At 35.7% G+C, this 20,610-nt stretch overlaps 1 protein-coding gene across 1 annotated transcript in view; it reads right to left on the minus strand.

The window, feature by feature from the left end:
- Positions 1-16,554, minus strand: part of CDH10 (cadherin 10) — a gene marked incomplete at both ends in the record, with an annotated part of 60,440 nt that extends 43,886 nt beyond the window's left edge. The window contains one exon of the mRNA XM_084283215.1: positions 16,324-16,554. Coding sequence (XP_084139341.1) covers positions 16,324-16,554 — 231 coding nt within the window. The remainder of the gene's footprint in view (positions 1-16,323) is intronic.
- Between the last annotated feature and the right edge of the window lie 4,056 nt (positions 16,555-20,610).

Here is a 20,610-nt window from a genome sequence, read left to right on the forward strand (position 1 = left end):
AGCCTTGAAAACTAAATCTTTACCGAGCTCTGAAATGCATAAGCAGTGTGTTAATTTTCACTGCAAGGTTTTGCCAGTTTATTCTAGTATTAAAAACAAACAAAGAAACAAAATAAACAAAACAAAACAAAACAAAACAAAACAAAACCACTTGTTAAGTATTTCTCGGCTACTTTTAGTAAAAAGTGCTTCCTACATTTATTTTGGCTAATGGGCATCTGTGTTTCATGTCAGCCAAGCTGAGAAATGGAGAGACATCTGTTTCGTTTAGCAATTTTATTGCACAAAATGATCAGCTGTGAAGATGTGGTTTTGTTTTCATATCTGTCACGGACATTTTGCAAACTCTTGTTTCAGTGAATTTCTTTTCAACAGAAATTTCAGCTGTCAGCATATATATTTTATATAAATTTTTTTCTCACCATACAGAAAATCAGAATACCTGTTGGTTTCAATCTATATAGCCCTGTTTCATCATAGAGTAATTGCAATTAAATATGAAACACAATTTTGCACATTTGGTCAACTATTTAAATTGTTAAACAGGTTTTTAAGTTGAGAAGGATTTCATAAAAATCAAAAAGAAAGTTATTGCTAAGAAGATATTAATTAGAGTGGGAGGGGTGACAAAGTAGAATGTTCTGTGAATACTTTAAAAAGAAATTGTTACCAATCCAAGACACAGAGAAAAATAAATTTAAAAAGATGGAAAATTTTTAGCTTCAATTACAATAAAAACATTGTTAATTCAGATATATTCCATTGTTCTTTAAGGTATATGCAGCCATAAATACAGTTAGTTAATGAAAAGAGTCCAGAATCAAATTTAGATCAGTATCTTTTTAGGCATATAAAAACCCTTCAGAATACTTTAGGTGAAAAACATAATAATTCTCCTCTAAAACTGACTTGAAAATTACAGTGTGGGAATTCTATCTTAGTTGTCTTCCAGTGATTCAAATCAAACTTGCCAATTCCAAGAGTGATTTATTTTTTTCCCCCTCTGAATGCTAGCCAAGTCTGAAATCTTACAGTTGAATATAAATTTTGTGAACATTTTTCTAATAGCAAACAAAGTGTTAACCCTATTTTCATCCGAAAGCCCAGAAGCTGCTACTGTGAAAACAGAGAGCAGTTCAGGTTCACCAGAGCCATTTTACCATATAAACAACTTCTGGAACTTGAAATGACTTATGACAGCCAGATAAAGGCTTCAAGATTGTAACATCTACTTTTATTTGAAATTCAGATTCAGAAGTCCCTCTATGAATTTTCAGTGTTCAGATAACTAAAGACCAGAATATGACTGTACTAACAAACCAGTCTTTAGTTTCAATTCTTACTGTAGGAATTCATACAGTTAAAGTAATTTCTCTGTGTGGTTTTAATACATTATAATAGATAGAAGACTTTCCAATAGTTTGCACTTTTTTTTTGAAGTCTTCATAAAATGACAGACTGCTATGTTATTACCTTACTAAACACATTTTTACTCTGCTACTTTAAAATAATGTCCTTTTTATTTTTATAATCTAGAAAACATTTTTCCTACTTCCTTCTGCAAAAATATTTGTCAACATTTCATTTAATCCAAGTATCACTATGAGAACTTAGTATGCTCCTGAATTAATTGATTGATTAATTAATCGATTAATAGTTTTTATTCAACTAAATCCTGTTTTTTCCCTTATTATGAGGACCAATTTCAGGGCTAGAGTGAAACATATTCACTTTTTTCTAAGTAATCATATTAGTCATATGATGCCAAAATATACTCATGGAAGTATTCACTATTTCACTCCAAGTTTTCTACAGTACATGTTATAATATTACTAGATGCTTCCTAGAATAATAATAATAGTCTCTCCAAAAATAATCTCAACAGTGGGCATATTAGATCTGAAATCAGCAGAGAATAATTGGCACAGAATTCCCACAGTGGGGTTATTTATTTTAAGCTTCGTGAACTGAGCTATTACATGATGCAGTTAATATTAGCTGCAATTATTCTAAAAGACCTTCAGACTTTCACCAGCTCATACGTCCTCTGCAATATTCTCCTAGTTGCCAGATTTAACTATCATGGCTTTGAGCCAGATTTTACTCACCAAAGAGGTTCACTTATTTCAATTCATCCTTAAGGAAATATTTAAAGCAACTCTCTTCAGTGATGCAAGATTTTCCACTAAGTTTTAATGAGACGTGTCACACATTTAATTTTCTCACTCAGTCATATTGTCAGTTTGCAAGTTGTGTGCTATTATGTGTTATTTAAGAGGAGAAAGGTGGAAAGGAAAAAGGCACATTTCATATTTATTTATTTATTTATTTATTATTTTTGTGAGACCAGGAAAGATAAAAGGAGTGTAAACTAAAATGGAAGCATAATAATGCAAGATGAGGAGAGAACTGAAATTCTTTTGCTTGTTGAGGAGAATCAACAAACAGTAACGAAAAACTCCAGACTGCAGTGCATTTTTAGCTTACATTCACTTGAGTCATTATTCAAAGAAGATAAACATCATTATTGTTGTTTCTACAGAGAGAGTTTGCAATTGTTACTTGCTGTTCAAGATTTTTGTTTGTTTCTACTATTTTTTTAAAGTTGTAAGCGATTAATTAGAACTAATAATATTTTTACGATTTCTTTACACATACCTGGTGAAGTAATGTGTAGTAAAGTAATGTGTGAAGTACTGTGTGAAGTATCACAGGATCAGAAATATGGTGTTTACAGCCCCCTATAATCATCACAACCAAGTGATGTCATCTGCATGACTCTCAGATTCCAGACTAATCATACAGGAATGGTATTTCTTTATCACTAGACTTGCATCTTTTGCACACTTTTCTAACTTAACTTGCTAACTTATTCTAAATAGAGGAATCAGAGTCTGGAGAAGGTAGGCAGGCTTGTCACTGATATCAGCTTCTAGGATTTCAGCTGAGAAAGGTAGTGTCCCTTTCTAAAATGCATCATATGAGCAACTAAGGGACTTATGTAGATTCCCTGAGTCAGCATGCCAATAATCAAACTCCTTCCTCAAGCCAAGGTCTTTAGCTGATGTTCAGAAAGCTAGAACAAGAAAGTTTCAGTTTCATTAGTCTGTTACAGCTTCCACTCCAGAAGATCCACAAGTTTTGAGCTACCATGAACTTGAGACTAATTGAATTTTATACACCAAAGGCTTCTTGCATGAGCCAATATGCATGTTTTCTTCCAATTTTAATGTAATAAATACAGCCTCTACATTAGATGCAGACAGAAAGTATAGAACTGGCACTGTAACTGAAATGCCCTTACTTTCTGGTAGAGTGGCCTAACATCTCCAGTAGGTAATTGCAAATTAATAGGCAAAAGGGAATTCTTTAGGTAAAGGAAGAAAAACAAACAAACAAACAACAAAGTCTATGCTATTTCAGGTTCACATTAATTAAAGATGTAGACTAAATTAAGAAACCTTTGTCTCCTACTCATCTTGATAGCTCAAGCCTGTATTCCTAACTCAATGAGTAATATCTGTACATGAAACTTTTGTCCTGGGATGGAAATATATTGAATATGACTTTCCTCAGACTTTAATATATATTCTGTATGTTTTATACTGTTTGTTTGACTGATTCTGGATGGTACATAATATTGTATTAAAAAAATAGACAGCTTCCAGAATCTCTTTATTGGAATGACCTAGGAAGTCTAATATGCTAAAACAAGACATATCCTTAATGAATGTGGAACTGCTTTTTTATTTATTTTTTTTTTTATGGATTTTTTTCTTTACTGATCCTCATGCTCTCTGCATTGATGACAACAATCAAAGACATAATTAAGATACAATTTTAGGTTGTTATTTCATTTTGTTAACAAGGATCTTTTTATTATAGCTTATATGCATCTTCCTAACGTAGCCTAGGTGTTAACCAAATAAGCATTAAAACAACAGTCATTTTTATATATCTTAATGCACAATTTGTACTATATATAAAGAAAAAAAAGTTGATGTTTTTTATTTGTTTTGTTTTGTTTTTGAAGTAAATGCAGAACATCATTAAGAGGTTGATGCTGAGTTCTTTTTGCCTACTGCTGTAAGCCATATAAAAACACATTAAAAACTTTGTTTCCAACTGAAATCACTGTAACATATGAGTTGGCGAGAGCAGTGAAGATTTGCTGCCTTTATTATGCCTGCATTTCCTCCTCATGAGTACTGTACAGTATATGTGTCATTGGAAGATGTATACTTGGGGACACAGCAAATACGTTTTTCTTCACAGAGAACTGAATGACAATGTCTGCCAACCTCCAAAACAGCAAATGTCATCTAAAGGGGGCGAAGGGGAAAGAGGGGAAATATACATTAAAATTAAAGAATAATAATAATAAAAAGGGATATTTTAATAATTTACAAAACATTGATTTCCATGATTGTATAGTATTATGGTTAAATTTTATTCCAAGAGAGGGAGAAGAGGAGAGAGAAAGTAGACATATTTTTCACAGGCTTCTTATTGCCTCAGGAACCTACTGACGAATCTGGACTGATGCTATCTCTAATAAAGGATTAAAAACAATGAGGAAAAAAAGATGTCTTGGATCAATCCTGAGGTCAGTGGGTCAACTAATGTAGTAGATGCACAGTCCAGGAGAGATGTATAAGTATTTTGCAACATTACGGTGGTACTCAAGGTACTGCAGGTGGATCTGCAAGGTATGAGAGGCAGAACATGCATAAAATCTTAACTGAAACTCACATTTGTATTTGTCCATCAAATTTAAGTAATTTATTTCATTAAGTTATGAAATCAATTACTCTAGAGAATAATGCTGTCAAGAAAATCTGAACTATATATCCATTACTAAGTAAAGATACTGTTTAAAACATTACACACAATTACATTACAGTTAACTTAACTTAATTTAATCATGTTTGTAATAAGAATAGTCTGGTGGCTATCATTTAAATTTAAATTTAAAATAATTAATTAATAAATAATAAAATAATTAGATACCAAGCCAGCAACTTATATTCTTCTATCAGACTGTTAAGATACCAAAATAACCAGATCTCAATATAATTCTTGGCAAGAGTGATATGTTATATTATATACAAGACTATATCATCAGCCCAGTGAACTATATTCCTCACCTACTTTTACTGGATATAGAAAGTCCATCCTGATCTACAGTGCTACAAACACTACTGCATAACAATTGATTTTCCTTGCAATGTTAATTGCTGTATTCAGGAATTTATTGTGTGTCCTAATTCACTGATTTAAAATTATTTCCAACTTTGGTAACTGGTTGATAGGTCCAGTCAAGATTTCCATACATTTTCTGGCATTTGTAAAACATCAGTACCACTCTATCTCCCTTTTACTATTTTCCTGTAAAATAGTAAAACATATTGGTTATGTTGTGGGATTTATGATTTATTTATTTTAAATCTCTTTGATTTGGTACAATTATCACTTATACCAAAATTTCTGTTCTTTTTGTTTTGTCTATAGAATCACAGAGAGTTTTTGCATTCTCTCTTTTTTTTTTCTTTTTTTTTTTCTTTTTTTTTTTTTCTCCAAATTATACCCAGTTTCATGAAGATTTAGTTCTTGCCCTGTCCAAGATCCTTCCTGCTTTCTTCTCTTTGCAGTAAAAAGAATTCAACACTATTCCTTGAAAACTTCCTAATTCTTTTTTATGATATGCAGTCTTACATGACACTTGAAATAGTATTCCTTGCTCCTTCAATGAGTATGTTTTATATAGCATGTCATTATCTCTTCCTAGCAAATACATCAGTAATACTGAAATCTCTACCATTATTCTTAAATGATAAGCCTAGTTTAATCCCATGCAGCAATTTTCAGCGTCACACTGCTCTGTGGTCTTCTAGATAATACATTTATTTTACTGGGCTTTTATTAGCAAATGTGCTACTCCTGACATAGAGAATGGTCTGCCACATAACCTGACCTAACTAAAGGGGTAATTAAGCAATCAGTTTCCTTATCTTCCAACTGCATTATTTATATAGAAGACTCATTATCATTTCTGAGCGACCTAAGACATCCTGCTGATTCCTAAGGTATTTCTAAATCCTCTGAGGAATCCTGTGTGGAGCTGGCATCTTTAGTTGCACCACCATGTGAAAATGTAGCAATATTACTGAACAGTAGTTCTTACAAGTGACATTATTTTTAAAGATCAAAAGGATTGGTAAGTGTGATATTTTACAAGTAAACAAATTGATATAAATTTACTTAAGTCCTGTACCTTTCCCAAATCTGTCCTCAAGTATTTATATTCTACTTGGTTATACCAATTTAAGCCACTTCTGCAGCTCATATATTCTATTTCTCATATTAATTTAGCATTTCAATTACCTCTTCTTCATTAAAAGCTTATCTAAATTTTTGTAACATGCCCTGGAACACTGCATTATTCTACCCATCCTTGCATTTTCCTTCCTCAAAGTAGATCATTTCACGACATTTCTTTAAATTCCTGCTTTTTAAATTATAAACATTATTGGAACTTCTCTCATTTATTCTCCCTGTTACTTCAACTCTTACACATAACTGCATTAGTCATTTTTCTCACTGTCAAAATTTGAAATATCAATACCATTTTAATCATTTAATACTAAACTAGATAATTTATAACCATGATTGCCTAGGTAGTAACAGTTGTTAATCATTATATTCACTCCAAAATAATATTTCTTAAATATTTTTACTTCTTAAAGGTATCAAATAGAGACTCAGAAATTTTAATTTATGTGTATTTTACATCAAATGCCATACTTCAGAAAAGGATACATGAAAGTTCTCATTAAAAAAATGTGTTTCTTACTATAGAAGGAAGAAGTCTTTCCTACTACTTTATGGCTCTGCATGTCTAGTATAATTTATTCCTCTATTCACTCTATTTATATTAATAATTAAAAAAAAAAAAAAAAAAAGCTATACTGAAACTTTTTAGGAAGGGAACTTTTTAGGAACACAAAGCAATTTCTGAAGTAAATGGAAGGAAAGAGAGGTCACTTCTTCCCATGGTTGTTTTGGGTAAGGAAGAGAAAAAGTATTCTGCATAATCATTTCTAGTCTATTATGTGCCCATTTTACCAAATAATCAGCTGGAATTTCCTGTGCTTCAGTTTGTGCCTGTTGCTGCTCGTCCTGTCACTGGGCACAACCAAAAAGAGACCAGCTCTATCCTCTCAACACCCTCTCGTCAGATATTTATATACATTAAGGATGTCTCCTCTCAGTATTCTCTTTTCCAGGATAAACAGACCCAAGTCTCTCAACCTGTCTTCATGTCCTCCATGTTGTTCTGGAGAACAAGTTCTCCAGACCCCTAATCATCTTAGTAGCCCTCCTCTGAACTTGCTCCAGTAGTTCTATGTCCCTCTTGTACTAGGGAGTCTAGAATCACAATGGCAAACTTCCAAGTTCTTCTATGAAGTATGTGTAGTTGCTTTTTTTTTTTTTTTTTTAATGATTATTATTTTTTGTTTTTGCCACTACAGTTTTACCCTAAAATATTAAAAGCCATCAAATCCAACCTCTACTTCCAGCCTTGTTGTTTCAGTAAGTGCCATTTGCTTGAGAATTTTTAAGAAAGGACAAGCATCCTTCAGCCAAATATTGGCAATGAAAAACAGTATGCTTACCCCATGCTTTACATCAAGAGGAATTGTAATATGTTCATGTTTTCCCACCTCTGTTTTGAGATATACAAGTAGTCAAGTTAAAAGGAAAGGCAGGATCAAAGGAATAAAATAAATAAAGAAATAAAGAAAGAAAGAAAGAAAGAAATAAGCAGAGACGGCACCTACCTTTTTGCCTAAATAAAAATGACCCCCAGACATCATGGGTCTGTACTGCCTGCAAAACAATAATGCTAAATCCAGGTAGCATAAATGTACTGAAAACATAGATCTATGAAAGAAAGGTCAAAAATGTACAGAGCCAATATGAAGGAGAAAAATCTTCATCTAGGGAAAGGTGAACAAAAGAGATTAACAAAACTGCAACTGAGATTTTCTTTAATTTTTGCATAATACTGGAAGTATTTTGATTTTTTTTTTTCCCTCACAGAAATTGTGTGGGCCCAGCCATTTGAGTCTTAAATTCCAGGCAGTAATATCTGTAGCTACAGTTTTCAGAAGTACAGCATCATGAATATCCCAGAACACGAGGGTTTTTGTTTCAGCTCATCTTTTTCATCAAGATGCTTGTATACAGTATGTTTCAATATGCCTTTTAGCATGCCACAACAATTATACTTTAATGTCTTTCTAAGCTGTTAGTTGTGTTCAGATATGTAAGGTACCTTGCAGCCAACTGGGTGGTCTATGAATTGCATCTTTTCAATTAAAACAGCTTCTCTTATCAGACTTGAAGAATATATAGACTCATCTATGGTTGCACATTTAAAATTGCTACAGAATGAAATATTGTCAAACTAGAGGGCTGTTGTTTCCCTGAGTCCTGCTTTAACATCTTCTAATAAATAGCCGTGAAAAGATTCAGAAAATAAATAACTTAGTCTGAGGAAATAACAGGAAAATGAGTAATGGGTTGGAAAATGATGTTTGTTTACTCCTGAGAACACACACTCTCTGTTCACCAGAGACTTTAGATACATTGACCACACACTGCCTCAAAACAGAAGGCATTGCAGGGTTCAATAAAACTTGCTATTACAGCTTTTTGGTTAAGCATATTTTTAATTATCTTCAAAGAGAAAAACACTCATAAATGTAAGGCAGTGCTTCTAGCAGGAAGGCATTTTAAAAGAGTAAGCATCAACTTTTAACTTCTTAGAACTCTCTCCCTCATGGGTGTTTTGTTGCAAGCCACTGATTTTCCCTCAGTGCTACCCCAGCTCATCTTTGCTTTCTGTCTGTATAGGATATTTGAAAGGTCACCTGCATCTTATTAAAAAAAAAAAAAAAGCAGCCCCCTAAAGCATCAGCTTTTCAAATTGCTGTTGAAAACATTAGCTATGTATACATTTATCATTTCAAACAAGGTGTAGGTTAAACGTTCCTAAAGTTCCTTTTTCTAGTATGTTTTTTAATTCTTTGAGTGAATGAATGTACTCTGATGAAGTGGACTCAGCTTTTTCTGAGCTATGGCTTTGAATGTAAATCATTGTAAATCAGTTCTTTCCTTTTTATATTTTACTGTGAAAAGCAGGTACAATTTTAGAATTGAAAGAGAAATTGAACTGAAACTGAAAGGAACTGGAGAGTTCAGACCAAACTATTTTCCTGTTTGTTGTTTGTTTGTTTGTTTGTTTTTTACTCTATTTTAAAGCATGGTGCTATTTTGAAGGCAATGCATACAACCTCTGATTTTGGAAACAACCCAAGAGAGCTATAAGTCTTTGCCATAAAAGCAGCAAAATACATCTTATTGGTGATTTTATACCCGCTGGAAGGATGTCCATAACTTTGACTATCTCCCCTCTAAATATTCCTTACAACTAACTGATCAACACTTCGTGCTTGCACAGAGCTGAATCATCTTTTTTTTAGAAATTAGATTTGCAATGGCAGATCACTGCTGTTGGAACTATAAGGAAGAAAACCAACCAACCAACCAACAAACAAAATAAACAAACAAACCAAACAAACCAAAAACCCCAACATTTTAAAATAGTTTTCTCAGAGACTGAGAAAGGCAATGGCAGGAAACATACTCCAAAGATTAGTAGAACCATACTGACCTCTCAGTTTTGTTACCACTTATCATCAAATTCAAACCAGAACCAACCCTTTATTCAATGGAGTATTTATGCTGTAACTACCATCTCTACTGCACTTGGAAGATGTGTCCTGCACTCAGAAAAGAAACTCTACCTTCTCTGTAGCTTATACAGTGCTCTTCAAAACCATACACTGTTACAGATGAAATCTCTCTGACATACTGTATAACAGTTTGAGTTGCCAGGCTCTGAATCTATATTATTATTATTAAAGCAGCAGATCTAGTTGGACTAAAACATCTTTGAGGGTCCCTTCCAACTGTACTCTTCTATTTTATTATGGGCATGTGCCTGCTATTACTCTATTTACTTTTATTTACTTTTATTTACTACTTATTTAAAAATAAAATTTGAGTATATTTATAAATTGTTTGCACTCAAATATCGAATAAAAAAGTAAAGTGGAGAAGTTGAATAATCTTTACTCTCTCATCAAAACTACCAGGTTTTCACTAAAACCACTCGCTTGCATTTGCTGTCATACCCTGTAGATTGGAAGAGCATTAGATCTAGCTGTCAGCTGCCGTATAGAAAAAGCAACATTCAGCTACTAGTCCCTACTCATATTTGCATTAGTTTCTTAGTAGACTTGAAATGTATTTGCAGATAGGGAAGTCACAGGAAAGCAATCAGATTGACACAGAAATATCCGTGAAGACATTCCCCAATGCCCCGCCCAACTGTTTTGAATGTGTTGTTTGTGAGGCACTTGTAGCAGGTTAGAATTAGATTGATTATAAGTATGCTACATGATTCTACAATATTCTGTTGATAACATTGAAAAAACAACAACAACAACAACAAACCTGTTTGAACACATATGAGCTATGTTACTGTACAGGGTGTGGGCGCCTATGGGTGTGGGCATGTGTCTGTGTTGCTGCATGTGGCGATGCCGGGGCTGCCCTGTGCTGGTTCCAATGGCCCCACGGCAGGGCACGGCTGGGCCCAGCAGCCAAGATGGCAGCGCCTCACCTCAGGGACAGCCTGGGGAAGAAAGGAGGGCACAGCGCTGCCGGCAGAAAGAAAGGAAGAAAGTGGGAGAAACAGCCCTGCCGGCACCCAGGGGGAGAGGAGGAGGAGGAGGGCAGGAGGGGCTCCAGGCGCTGGAGCAGAGATCCCCCTGGAGCAGGCATTTCCCTCCCTCAGCCCCTGGGCAGGCCTCACGCTGGAGCAGGGCACAGTGTGAGGAGGAAGGGGCTCCAGACTAAAAGCAGCCCACCACAGTTACCCTTTTCCACAAATGATTCAAGCAGAATTAAGCAGTAAGAACCAGTGACATATGACAACAAATAGGAAATACAGTACAGTGCTTGAACTCAGAACTTAAACATACCACTAATCGCATGTGAAATACATGCTTGACACAAAAACCTTTTAAATGCCTCCTAAGGGTCATTTTGGCAAGGAAAACCTTGGAAATTAATTTAATTTTCAACAAATTAATAACTCTGTACAGCAGAATTTAGTATTTCAAGTCCTATTTCAATGAGCAGCTTCTTCTACTTTGCACCTCCTAGAAAAATGGCAATTTAAAATTTGTTTTCCTTAAGGGAACAACAACAACAAAAAAGTAATTATAACAAAGCCTGTACTCTAACCATCCCCCAAAATACCATTTATTATTATTATTTTTTTTTTCAGGAACAATTACAGCTTCCTTGATTTCACTTTCAATTAAAGATCATTAATGGTGTCAAACGTTCTAATAGTTATGGTGCCATAGAGGCCAAGGAGAAATAAAAATAGACTGTAAAACTAGTATTTGCTTGAAAGCTGAGCAACTTCAACCCTTTAGAGAAGCACTTTTAGAGATGATATCCTATTTTATTCACCATAACTCTCCCAGTTATTATGACTTCTAAAACGATGCAAACTATATACATATAAAACTGTAACCATCAAAATAAAAAAAGGTCCTGTATCAAGCTTAGCGTTTTTCAAGCAATTGTCTGTATGCACCATAATGTGCATTTGCCTAAGACATAGATGTTTCTACTGAAGCAATATTGTGTCTTACAATTCCTTTTCATGTAGTTTGCATTGCTTCTATACTTGGAGTCTTGTAGGCACAAAGAATGATTTCTGTCTCCCTGGAATGACAATTCATGTTGTTTACTGGGGCATCACTTGCTGTGTGACACAAGGTCTTCTGGCAATTAGCTACCTGCATGTAAGTGATGTGAGTCTAGAACTGGCAACTGCCACAGACTTCATTGCCAGTGAGCATGTGATGCATAAGCAAACCTGGAACTAAAGTGCTTCCTCTCTTTTCACTATACTGGTTGGTAAAAAAAAAGGCATATCCCTTTGATCGTAACTAGATTAGCACTGTTAAACAGCAGTTTTTCTCTAGCAGCATCTACACAGACATTATGCTCTGAGCTCTTTCCCTAGTGTCCAACTCATACAGTAATAAACATAAAGGACACCCTGTCTTTCAGTTCTGCTAAACCAGATTTTCTCTGCTAAGCTTGTGTTTGAATGGAACCACTGCTTAGTTAGCCTGTTTTCAAATTTGTAGGATTTTTTTGTTTCATTTTGCTATTTTTGCATATATCCATCCCCCCACACACCTTACTTTCTTTCTCTCAGACTGAAGTTTGCTCTATCTCCTCCAATGCCTCACTTGCCAGTCTGTTTAAAAGCCCACCGATGTATCCCCCATAGCAATCTGTCATATTCTTGTTATAAAATCATAGAACCATAGAATGGTTTGGGTTGGGAGGGACCCTAAAGATCATCTAATTCCACCCCCTGCCATGGGCAAGGACACCTTCCACTAGAAGCCTTCAGAGGCTGTGTTAGGTTTTGTATAAAAGCAAAAGACTTCCTAAATGTTGATCCCCCTCAAGTGTCAGTTTCACTACACTGCAGTATCTTCAATGAAACAAAGTTTTTGAAGATACAAACAGCTTGCTTTTTGCATCTACTAATCACACCAAAAATCCCAAATTAAATCTGTTACACAAAAATGTTTCCTATTTCACCTTGGCATCAGAATTCCAGATAAAGCAGATCACATTTCATTTATGCAGTTCATTTACCTCCAGCATGCTATGTATTACATGAAGGAAAAGACAACCATCAGTACTGGGTTTACGTCTCAAGATTTTCATAGCTGGTGGTGCTGCAGGGGTGACCTCTGTGAGAAGAAACCATAGGCTACCCCCACGTCAGACAGAGCCCCTTCCAGCCAGCTCAGAAATGGACCCACTGCTGGCCATTGCTGAGCCTGTCAGAGACACCGGTGGCACATCTTAGAGAAAATATTTAAGAAAGGGTGGAAAGTGCTGTACAAGAGGAGTACAAGAAGTACCAGGAGTGAGAAATAACCGTACAGACACCCACACCAGTAAAGAAGGAGGGGGAGAGGTGCTCCGGGTGCCAGAACAACCAGGTGCCTCCTGCAGCCTGTGGAAAGACCGCAGTAAAGCAGGCTGTCCACCTGAAGCCAGTGGAGGACCGCGTGGGAGCAGATCTCCATGCAGCAGCCCATGGACCCCATGCTGCAGCAGGCAGATATGCCCAGAGGGAGGCTGCAGCTGGTGGAGAGCCCCTGCAGGAGCAGGCTCATGGCAGGAAGTGCAGCCTGTGGAGAGTAAACCCATGGTGGAGCAGTTCTGGTGGGAGCTGCTGCCCATGGGGGACCCATGCTGGAGCAGTCTGTTCCTGAAGGATGGACCCCAAGGTACAGACACATATTTGAACAGTTCTTGAAGAACTGTGGCTCATGGGAAGGACCCATGCCAAAGCAGTTTGTGAAGGTATCACATCCCAAGGGAGGGAACCATGCAGGAGCAAGGGAAGAGAGTGAGAAGGAAGGAGCAGCAAAGACAAAACGGTGTAGACTGTCCACAACCCCCCTTCTCCACTCCCTGATGTCACTCAGAGGTGAGGAGGCAGAAGAATTGTAAGTAAAGTTGAGCCTGGGAAGAAGGGGGTGGTGGTGGGGAAAGGCGTTTCTAGTTTTAGTTCTCACTATTTTACTCTGCTATTAATTGGCAATAAATTAAACTAATCTCCCCTAAGTTTGTCCTGTGACCAGATGGTAAGTGATCTTTCTGTCTTTACTTTGACCCATGAGTTTTTTCATCATATTTTCTTCCCTTTCCCTGATGAGGAGGAGGAGAGATTGGCTTGGTGGTCACATGACAGCCAGCCAATGTTACACCCCTACACAGTCCTTCTTTCTTAAAATAATAAATACTGACCTGAAGCAATGCGTAATGTCCAGAACCAGTCAGTAAGTACTCTGCTGTTGAGACTATGGTACTGTTTCACAGGCATGGATGACTTAAGGAACTCTTCAGCATTTACTGGATTACATATCCCATTCATTCAGTGAACCCCATTTCCATAACATTATTCCAGTAGAACCCTCTCAAGGTGACTTAACAAGTGAATAAATTAATACATAAATTCTATTCTGAATTGTAGACACTGGTTTCAAGAATAATGTGATATTCAACAGTTTTCAAGCTCCCTTGACAGATATATTGATGCAGGATACGAAACCTAAGAAAAAATATATCATTCATGAACTCAGAAAGCAAGCAGATGTAAATTCTTAAATCCAGATGAATCTGGTAGCCTCAGTCTGCAGTTTCTGCTGATCCTTTCACTGACATGTTTGTCATCTATTATTCTCAGTTTTAAAAATCATACTTAGTACTTACTGTTGACTGAAACTTGTTCATGACATTCTCTCATTGGTCACAAATAATTTATTTCTAACTTGTGCTCCTATCTCACATGACTTCCAAACACCACCCCAAAACATATTGCAGAGAAATTAACAGTTGGGTGTCATTTTATGTCATCCAAGTTTCCAAATCATTCTGGCTTTGGAGAAAATCAGATAAAAGGAAACATCCAGAAACTTATTGGCTAAACAACCTTAGTTGATGGCACAGAATGCACCTTCAGTAAGTTTGCAGATGACACAAAACTCTGATGAGTGATTGTTAAACCAGACAGGTGTGCTGCCATTCAGAGAGACCTTAATAGGCTGGAAAAATGGGCTGACAGGACCCATTCAATAAAGGGAAATGCCAAGTCATGCAGCAGGAGAGGTACATGCTGGGGATCAACCATCGGGAAAGCAGTTTTCCTGTGATGGACATTGGAGCAAGGTGACCATGAGCCAGCAATGTGCTGTCTTAACAAAGAAGGCCAAAAGCATCCTCAGCTGCATGAGGAAGAGTGTTGCCAGCAGGTTGACTGAGGTGATCCCTCTGTGGGGAAGAGAGATATGGAGCTACTGGGTAGATCCTAGTGAAGGGCCGCTAGGATGATTAATGGCTGGGAGCATCTTTTTTATGAGGAGCCACTGAGGGGCTGTTCACCCTGGAGAAGGGAAGGCCCAGGAGGACCTTATTAATGTGTATAAATACCTGGTGGGAGGGAGTGAGGATGAAGAGCCGGGCTTTCAGTGCTGCCCAGTGACAGGACAAGAGGCAAACTGAAACGAGAAATTCCCTTGAAATATAAAACATTTTCTGTGTGGGTGGTCAAACACTTGAACAAACCTGTGATACTCTCAGGTACTCCAGAGATACTCTGGAGTCTCCATCTTTGCGGATATTTAAAACCCAAGAGGACACAGCACCAAGCAAGTTGTAGCTGGTCTTGCGTTGAGCAGGGGAGTTCAGCTAGATGATCTCCAAAGCTCTTTTACAGCCTCAGCTATTCTGTGATTTTGTCATTTTCAACAAGTGGGCACATCCCTGCAGTATTTTACAAGTTAAAAAACATGCTGATGTGAAAATCTGGATTATAGAACTTTACATTTCTGTGTTTATCACCAACCAGTGTTACTAACTGGTACCCATGATTGCTGCCACTAATTTCTGCTTTCAAGCACATCACCATTCTGAATTAATTCGTTACTTTCTTGTACCTGTTTGAATATTACTGTAGCATTACATTTTATATATTTTTCAATAAATTGCATGGAAAAATGTAACTGTTGACTAAAAATAATTTAAAGGACACTTCCAGACAGTATACATTCAGAGTATTCCTCAGGTGTACAAGCAGTTTGGCTGACTTCTGTTGTACTTTGCTTCTTAACCACCTCATTTCTACCACATGGTTGTTAATGAATTTTACTCACTGCAACTTATTGCAGGGAGAGCTGAAGAGGGAGAATATTTTTTCTTTTAAATAGGTTGCATTCTTCAAATAAAAGCACAGAAAATGAATGTATTATCTTGTATGAAATATGAAATATTCAAACAAGTAGTTGCAAAATGATTTTATAATAAGTTATATTTTTTGATATAGAAGAGAAACTGAGCAGGCTGCTGGGAGTTAAGATGTGCTAAAGAAAATAAATTTGTCAAAAATGTCTTCATTTGTTTCATTCAAATATTTCTGAATAACTTTAGCAACTTTACTTTTAGTGATTCTAAGAGTAGTAACAGTGGTATATGTTGCCTGGAAATCTGCTTCTTATGCATGAGAATAAAACATAGGAAATAAAGCTCTGTAGAAAGATAAGTAAACTTGACAATAATGCAGAAATTTTAATGAGAACCTACCTTGCCTACATACTGGTAATCAGATCCTGTGTATTCTTCTAAAAGGAAAAACTGGTTCCACATCCAGCCGCGCTTCTGGCGGTGAAGGGCTTTTCCATCGCTGCCTGATGTACGTCCCACAGAACTTCTGGGTCTGAGATCAGGAGTCCTTCTGAACAGCATTTCTGTGCGGCAGGGATGTAGCAGCCACATCCAGAGCAACAGAAGTAACAGGACTTGCTGTATTGTCATAGTTCTCCACTGCTGATACTCTTCGAGCTGGTCAGCAATGGAGTCTACAGTTTTGTTTTTCCTGACTTGCTTTTTATGTTTTTAGTTGGTGATGCAGCCAAGAAGTTTCCAGCAGCTCATCTCTGAACTGCACATACTAGCCAGATCCTGAAAGCAGAGAAGAGACATTGTAAGTTGAAATACATTTACTCCCTAGTGTCCAGCATCCCTGCTACCCTGCAAATGCAAAGCACTATGAGATACAGAGCAACGTGGTTAGGAATATAAAGGCTGTCTTGCAAAGGGAGAACATTGCAAATATGTTAGGTAGCTGCTTTCAAAGCCCTTCCTAAGAAAGAACAAGTGTGCACTCAGATGATCAAGTATTTTCCCATTAAAACCTTATAATTTAGAAATTTTCAAGGATGTTATTTTATATAGGCTGGGGGATTAATACTGGTGGAACATACACATTAAATACTGCAGTCTTTACTTCAAATGTTTTCCACCTGATTTGATTTACAAGAATTCCAGTGTTTTATTAATCTTACTACCAAGAGGACTGAAAAGCCAACAGAAAGTAGTTTCAGAAATGAGGAAATGGTAAAACACCAGTTCTCCAGGGTGTTTTAAATGGCAAAAGAGAACATCATATGCATTAGAAGAAATACAACATGACAAGAAGCAAACTTTTAAATAAAAAGTTATTGAGAAGAGCTTAAAATATGGAGAGATGCAAAGTTAGCCTTAAAACTTAGGATGTATATTAAAAATGAGGACCTGTTTTGCAAGTATCCTGAATAATTTTAATTTTGCAAAATAGTGAAATGAATCTCATTGTGGCAAGTGATATAGCAGAAAGAAGGCAATCTCCTAAATAATCTTTGGTTTGTCTCAACTTTTTTCTTTGCTTTGCTTAAGGTTTTTCTTCTAACAGAAGCATATGTCATTTCATCAAGACAAATTTTGCCAGGTTCTCCTTTCTTTACTTAAATCCTAGTATGCAAAGTGTAGCAAATTTTGCTACTGAGATCATCTGGTGATTTCTTCCTTCAGTAAATCATGAAAACCTATGGTTTGTCTTCTTAATAGGATATAGTTTCTGGAAATTTTAATCGGCTTTTAATCTTTTTTATTTTTTTTTAAATGTCCACAGAAAAAAAATGTATGGATTGGAGTTACAGTTCCTTGTATACTCTTCCACATGTGGCAGAAAAGTTCAAGTGGTAAAAAGCATGGGTTCTCTTTTCTCCTCTTATTTCAGTAGATCAGACATTGCACACAGCAGTCCCATGTGTCCTCTGGTTTTAATAACACTATACTATAGTTGACTATCATCTTAAATAGTTTTATTTTATTTTTCCAAATAGAACAATGTAAAACTTTCAAACAGTCTGTGTTTGGTTTTGATATTGATGTACTACATAAGATATTTCCAGGAAGTCTGTGTTGATTTAAAGAGTTTACAATAGTATGTCAGAAGTTTGGAGTGCAAAGCCTATAAAATGTAGTGGTTTCTTACAGATAAAAGAATGTGTGCACTAAACTAATAACAACAGATTCAGTTCAGGAACCACCTTTTATCTTCAGAATTAAATTCTCTCAGGACAACATTTTCACTTCTCCAACATTTGGAAGACTAAAGAATTTATCACAGCCACAGCTTTCAAGGACTTCAGTCTCAAGACTGTCCAAAGGCATTCTTTTTTATTCATCTAAATAAACACCACATTGTGTATCCTTTTATTTACCCCTTCTTCCTTTCTCCTAAAAAAAAAAAAAAAAAAGATTAAATTTGCTTTATTTAAGTTGTGGTCTTCCACATCAAAAATTATTTGTCACAACTCATACTTATGTTCTTTTGAAACACAGGCATATTCAGTGAGAAAGAAAAGCTATGATTTATTCTCAAATACTTATTAAAGTTTCTTCTCAAAGACCACAGAAATTTAAAACTCGAAATTAACTTTTCAGGATTTTATTAGTTTCTGTAAAAATTGGAAAGCTATTAGTTTGTTTGAAAAGTATATACAGTAGTTTCTTTCTCTCTCTCTCTCTCTATCTTTTCTTTTTTGGTTAGTTTTTCCTCTTCTTATTGCCATCACTATATATAATCCACTATTCACACATTATTATTTGATGTAGAAGTGTTGTTAAATTCCTCTTGGGAAATAATGCTTCAATATTAGGGGTTGTTATTGAATTTCCTTCTTGTTAAATTAGGTCAGCAGAATGAAAGCGCAGATGAAATTTGTTAAAGTTACAGACGTCGCTAATGTACACGGACTTGGCAAGCATGGCTGCTTAATGGATGTACGTACCAGTAAGGTTTTTTCCCTCCTTTGAGACTCCTGTTAGAGTTCAGCTTCCTGCCCTAAATGTTTGATAGTCATCTACACTAAAGCAATAACATTTACCTTTAAAAATAACGTAGCAAACAAGAAACCCCAGACTCTACTAACAGCAATGAATAGCCAAAAAGTCATTAAATAAAAGCACAGAAATAGAGGAAATGTTTGAAGGAAACCTTTTAATATATAAGTAAAGAAAGCAGAAGTCCCATTTCCGTAATACTTTACACATTTGAGTTGCGTGCTATGCTGCCAGAACCAGGGCAGTCAAATTTATCATACGTTTTACAATTTCCTGAAAAACTAATTGGAATAAAGCCTAAATATTGGTGAAATTCGTATCTTAAAAGAGGGTCTGAGAACTCAGCAGAAATGTAAGTTTTGCTGGCTTCAAGTATTTTTTTTTTCTTTTACAGAAGTGAAAGTTTTAAATAGTGTTAAATATCTTTAAATGAAACCATTTCTCTAGTAGTTCACTTTAAAACTCTCTCTAATTCTTCCAAGTTACAGTTCTCCAATTTTTCCCAATATAGAAAAGAAAGAAAGTAAAAGACCATAAACTTAGAGCTTGCTAAAAACTATGAAATGGGTACCATGATTCCATATTTCTGTGTAACACCCCTCTAAATTATATTAAATATATACAGAGGAACACTGTGCCCCTTTCTACTCAGTGTGTTTCTGTTTTATTTTTATTTTTATTTTTTGGATCATTCTCCAGTATGTAAGAGATGTATCATCAGCAAAACTATAAATCATTTCACATTTAGCTTTCAGCTACTAATTTTAAAATAATTAAGCAGTTCTCATTTTTCACATGTTAATCACTTCTGTATCTCTCAGAACTTAGGCAAAAACATTTTAATGCAACTTCAACTGTATTCCTGTGATTTCAGATGTAATTTTCTCAAAATTTTTAAAATACTGTATTTTGCTTGGTCAGCCATGCAAACCCCCTAATGATACTAAAACATACTTTACACCATTTGAAACTCGTGAGATTTAATGGATATATAAGATGGGCCATTAGTACCCTTAACTGACACACTATGAGGAACAGCCTTCTTATCAGTTAGACTTCCATTTACTGGTTGTTCCTAGCCATTGATCTTTTTCAGCTGAGAAATCCACATTTCTGTAGTATTAGTCTTTCTGCATTAATGTGTAGCTGCTTTTGGAGTCAGCAAAATTATATTTCAAATAAAAACTGTAATATGGATCAAAAGCTTGTCTAATGTCTTTTAATCAAAGAAATTTTAGTGAGCTTCTCTCTTCTGTGAAGGGCAACTCCAGCCGTCATCAGATTTTCCATGGGATAGCTGCCATCTTTCATTTTTGTTCCACATGTAGCTTTGGTCAAAGCTAAATGAACTGAGTTTTAAGTCTGGAACAATTCAGATAGTTTGTTTGAAAACATTTATGCATTTCCATTTCTGGTTTCTCTATTTCTGTTTCAGTTGGGAGGCATAATCTAGCCAACATCTCCAATCTTGTCTTTCAGCTCTTTATTTCTACATTCATACCAAAGGAAAACAATTTTGGAACAGGAGATGCTTCCTGAAAAATTAAATTAGGTTAAATTACACTGGAATTTTATGAGGAGAACAATCCTTATTTATTTATTTTTTTTTTATAGTGGAAGATGCTGTAACATGCTTTTTGTTTTGTTTTTGTTCTACAGAGGTGATACCAATACTGTTCTTCATGCACATCCACAGTGAGAACC

This window comes from Netta rufina, assembly GCF_964035555.1.
Source record: "Netta rufina genome assembly, chromosome: 2".
Taxonomy (NCBI): Eukaryota; Metazoa; Chordata; class Aves; order Anseriformes; family Anatidae; genus Netta; species Netta rufina.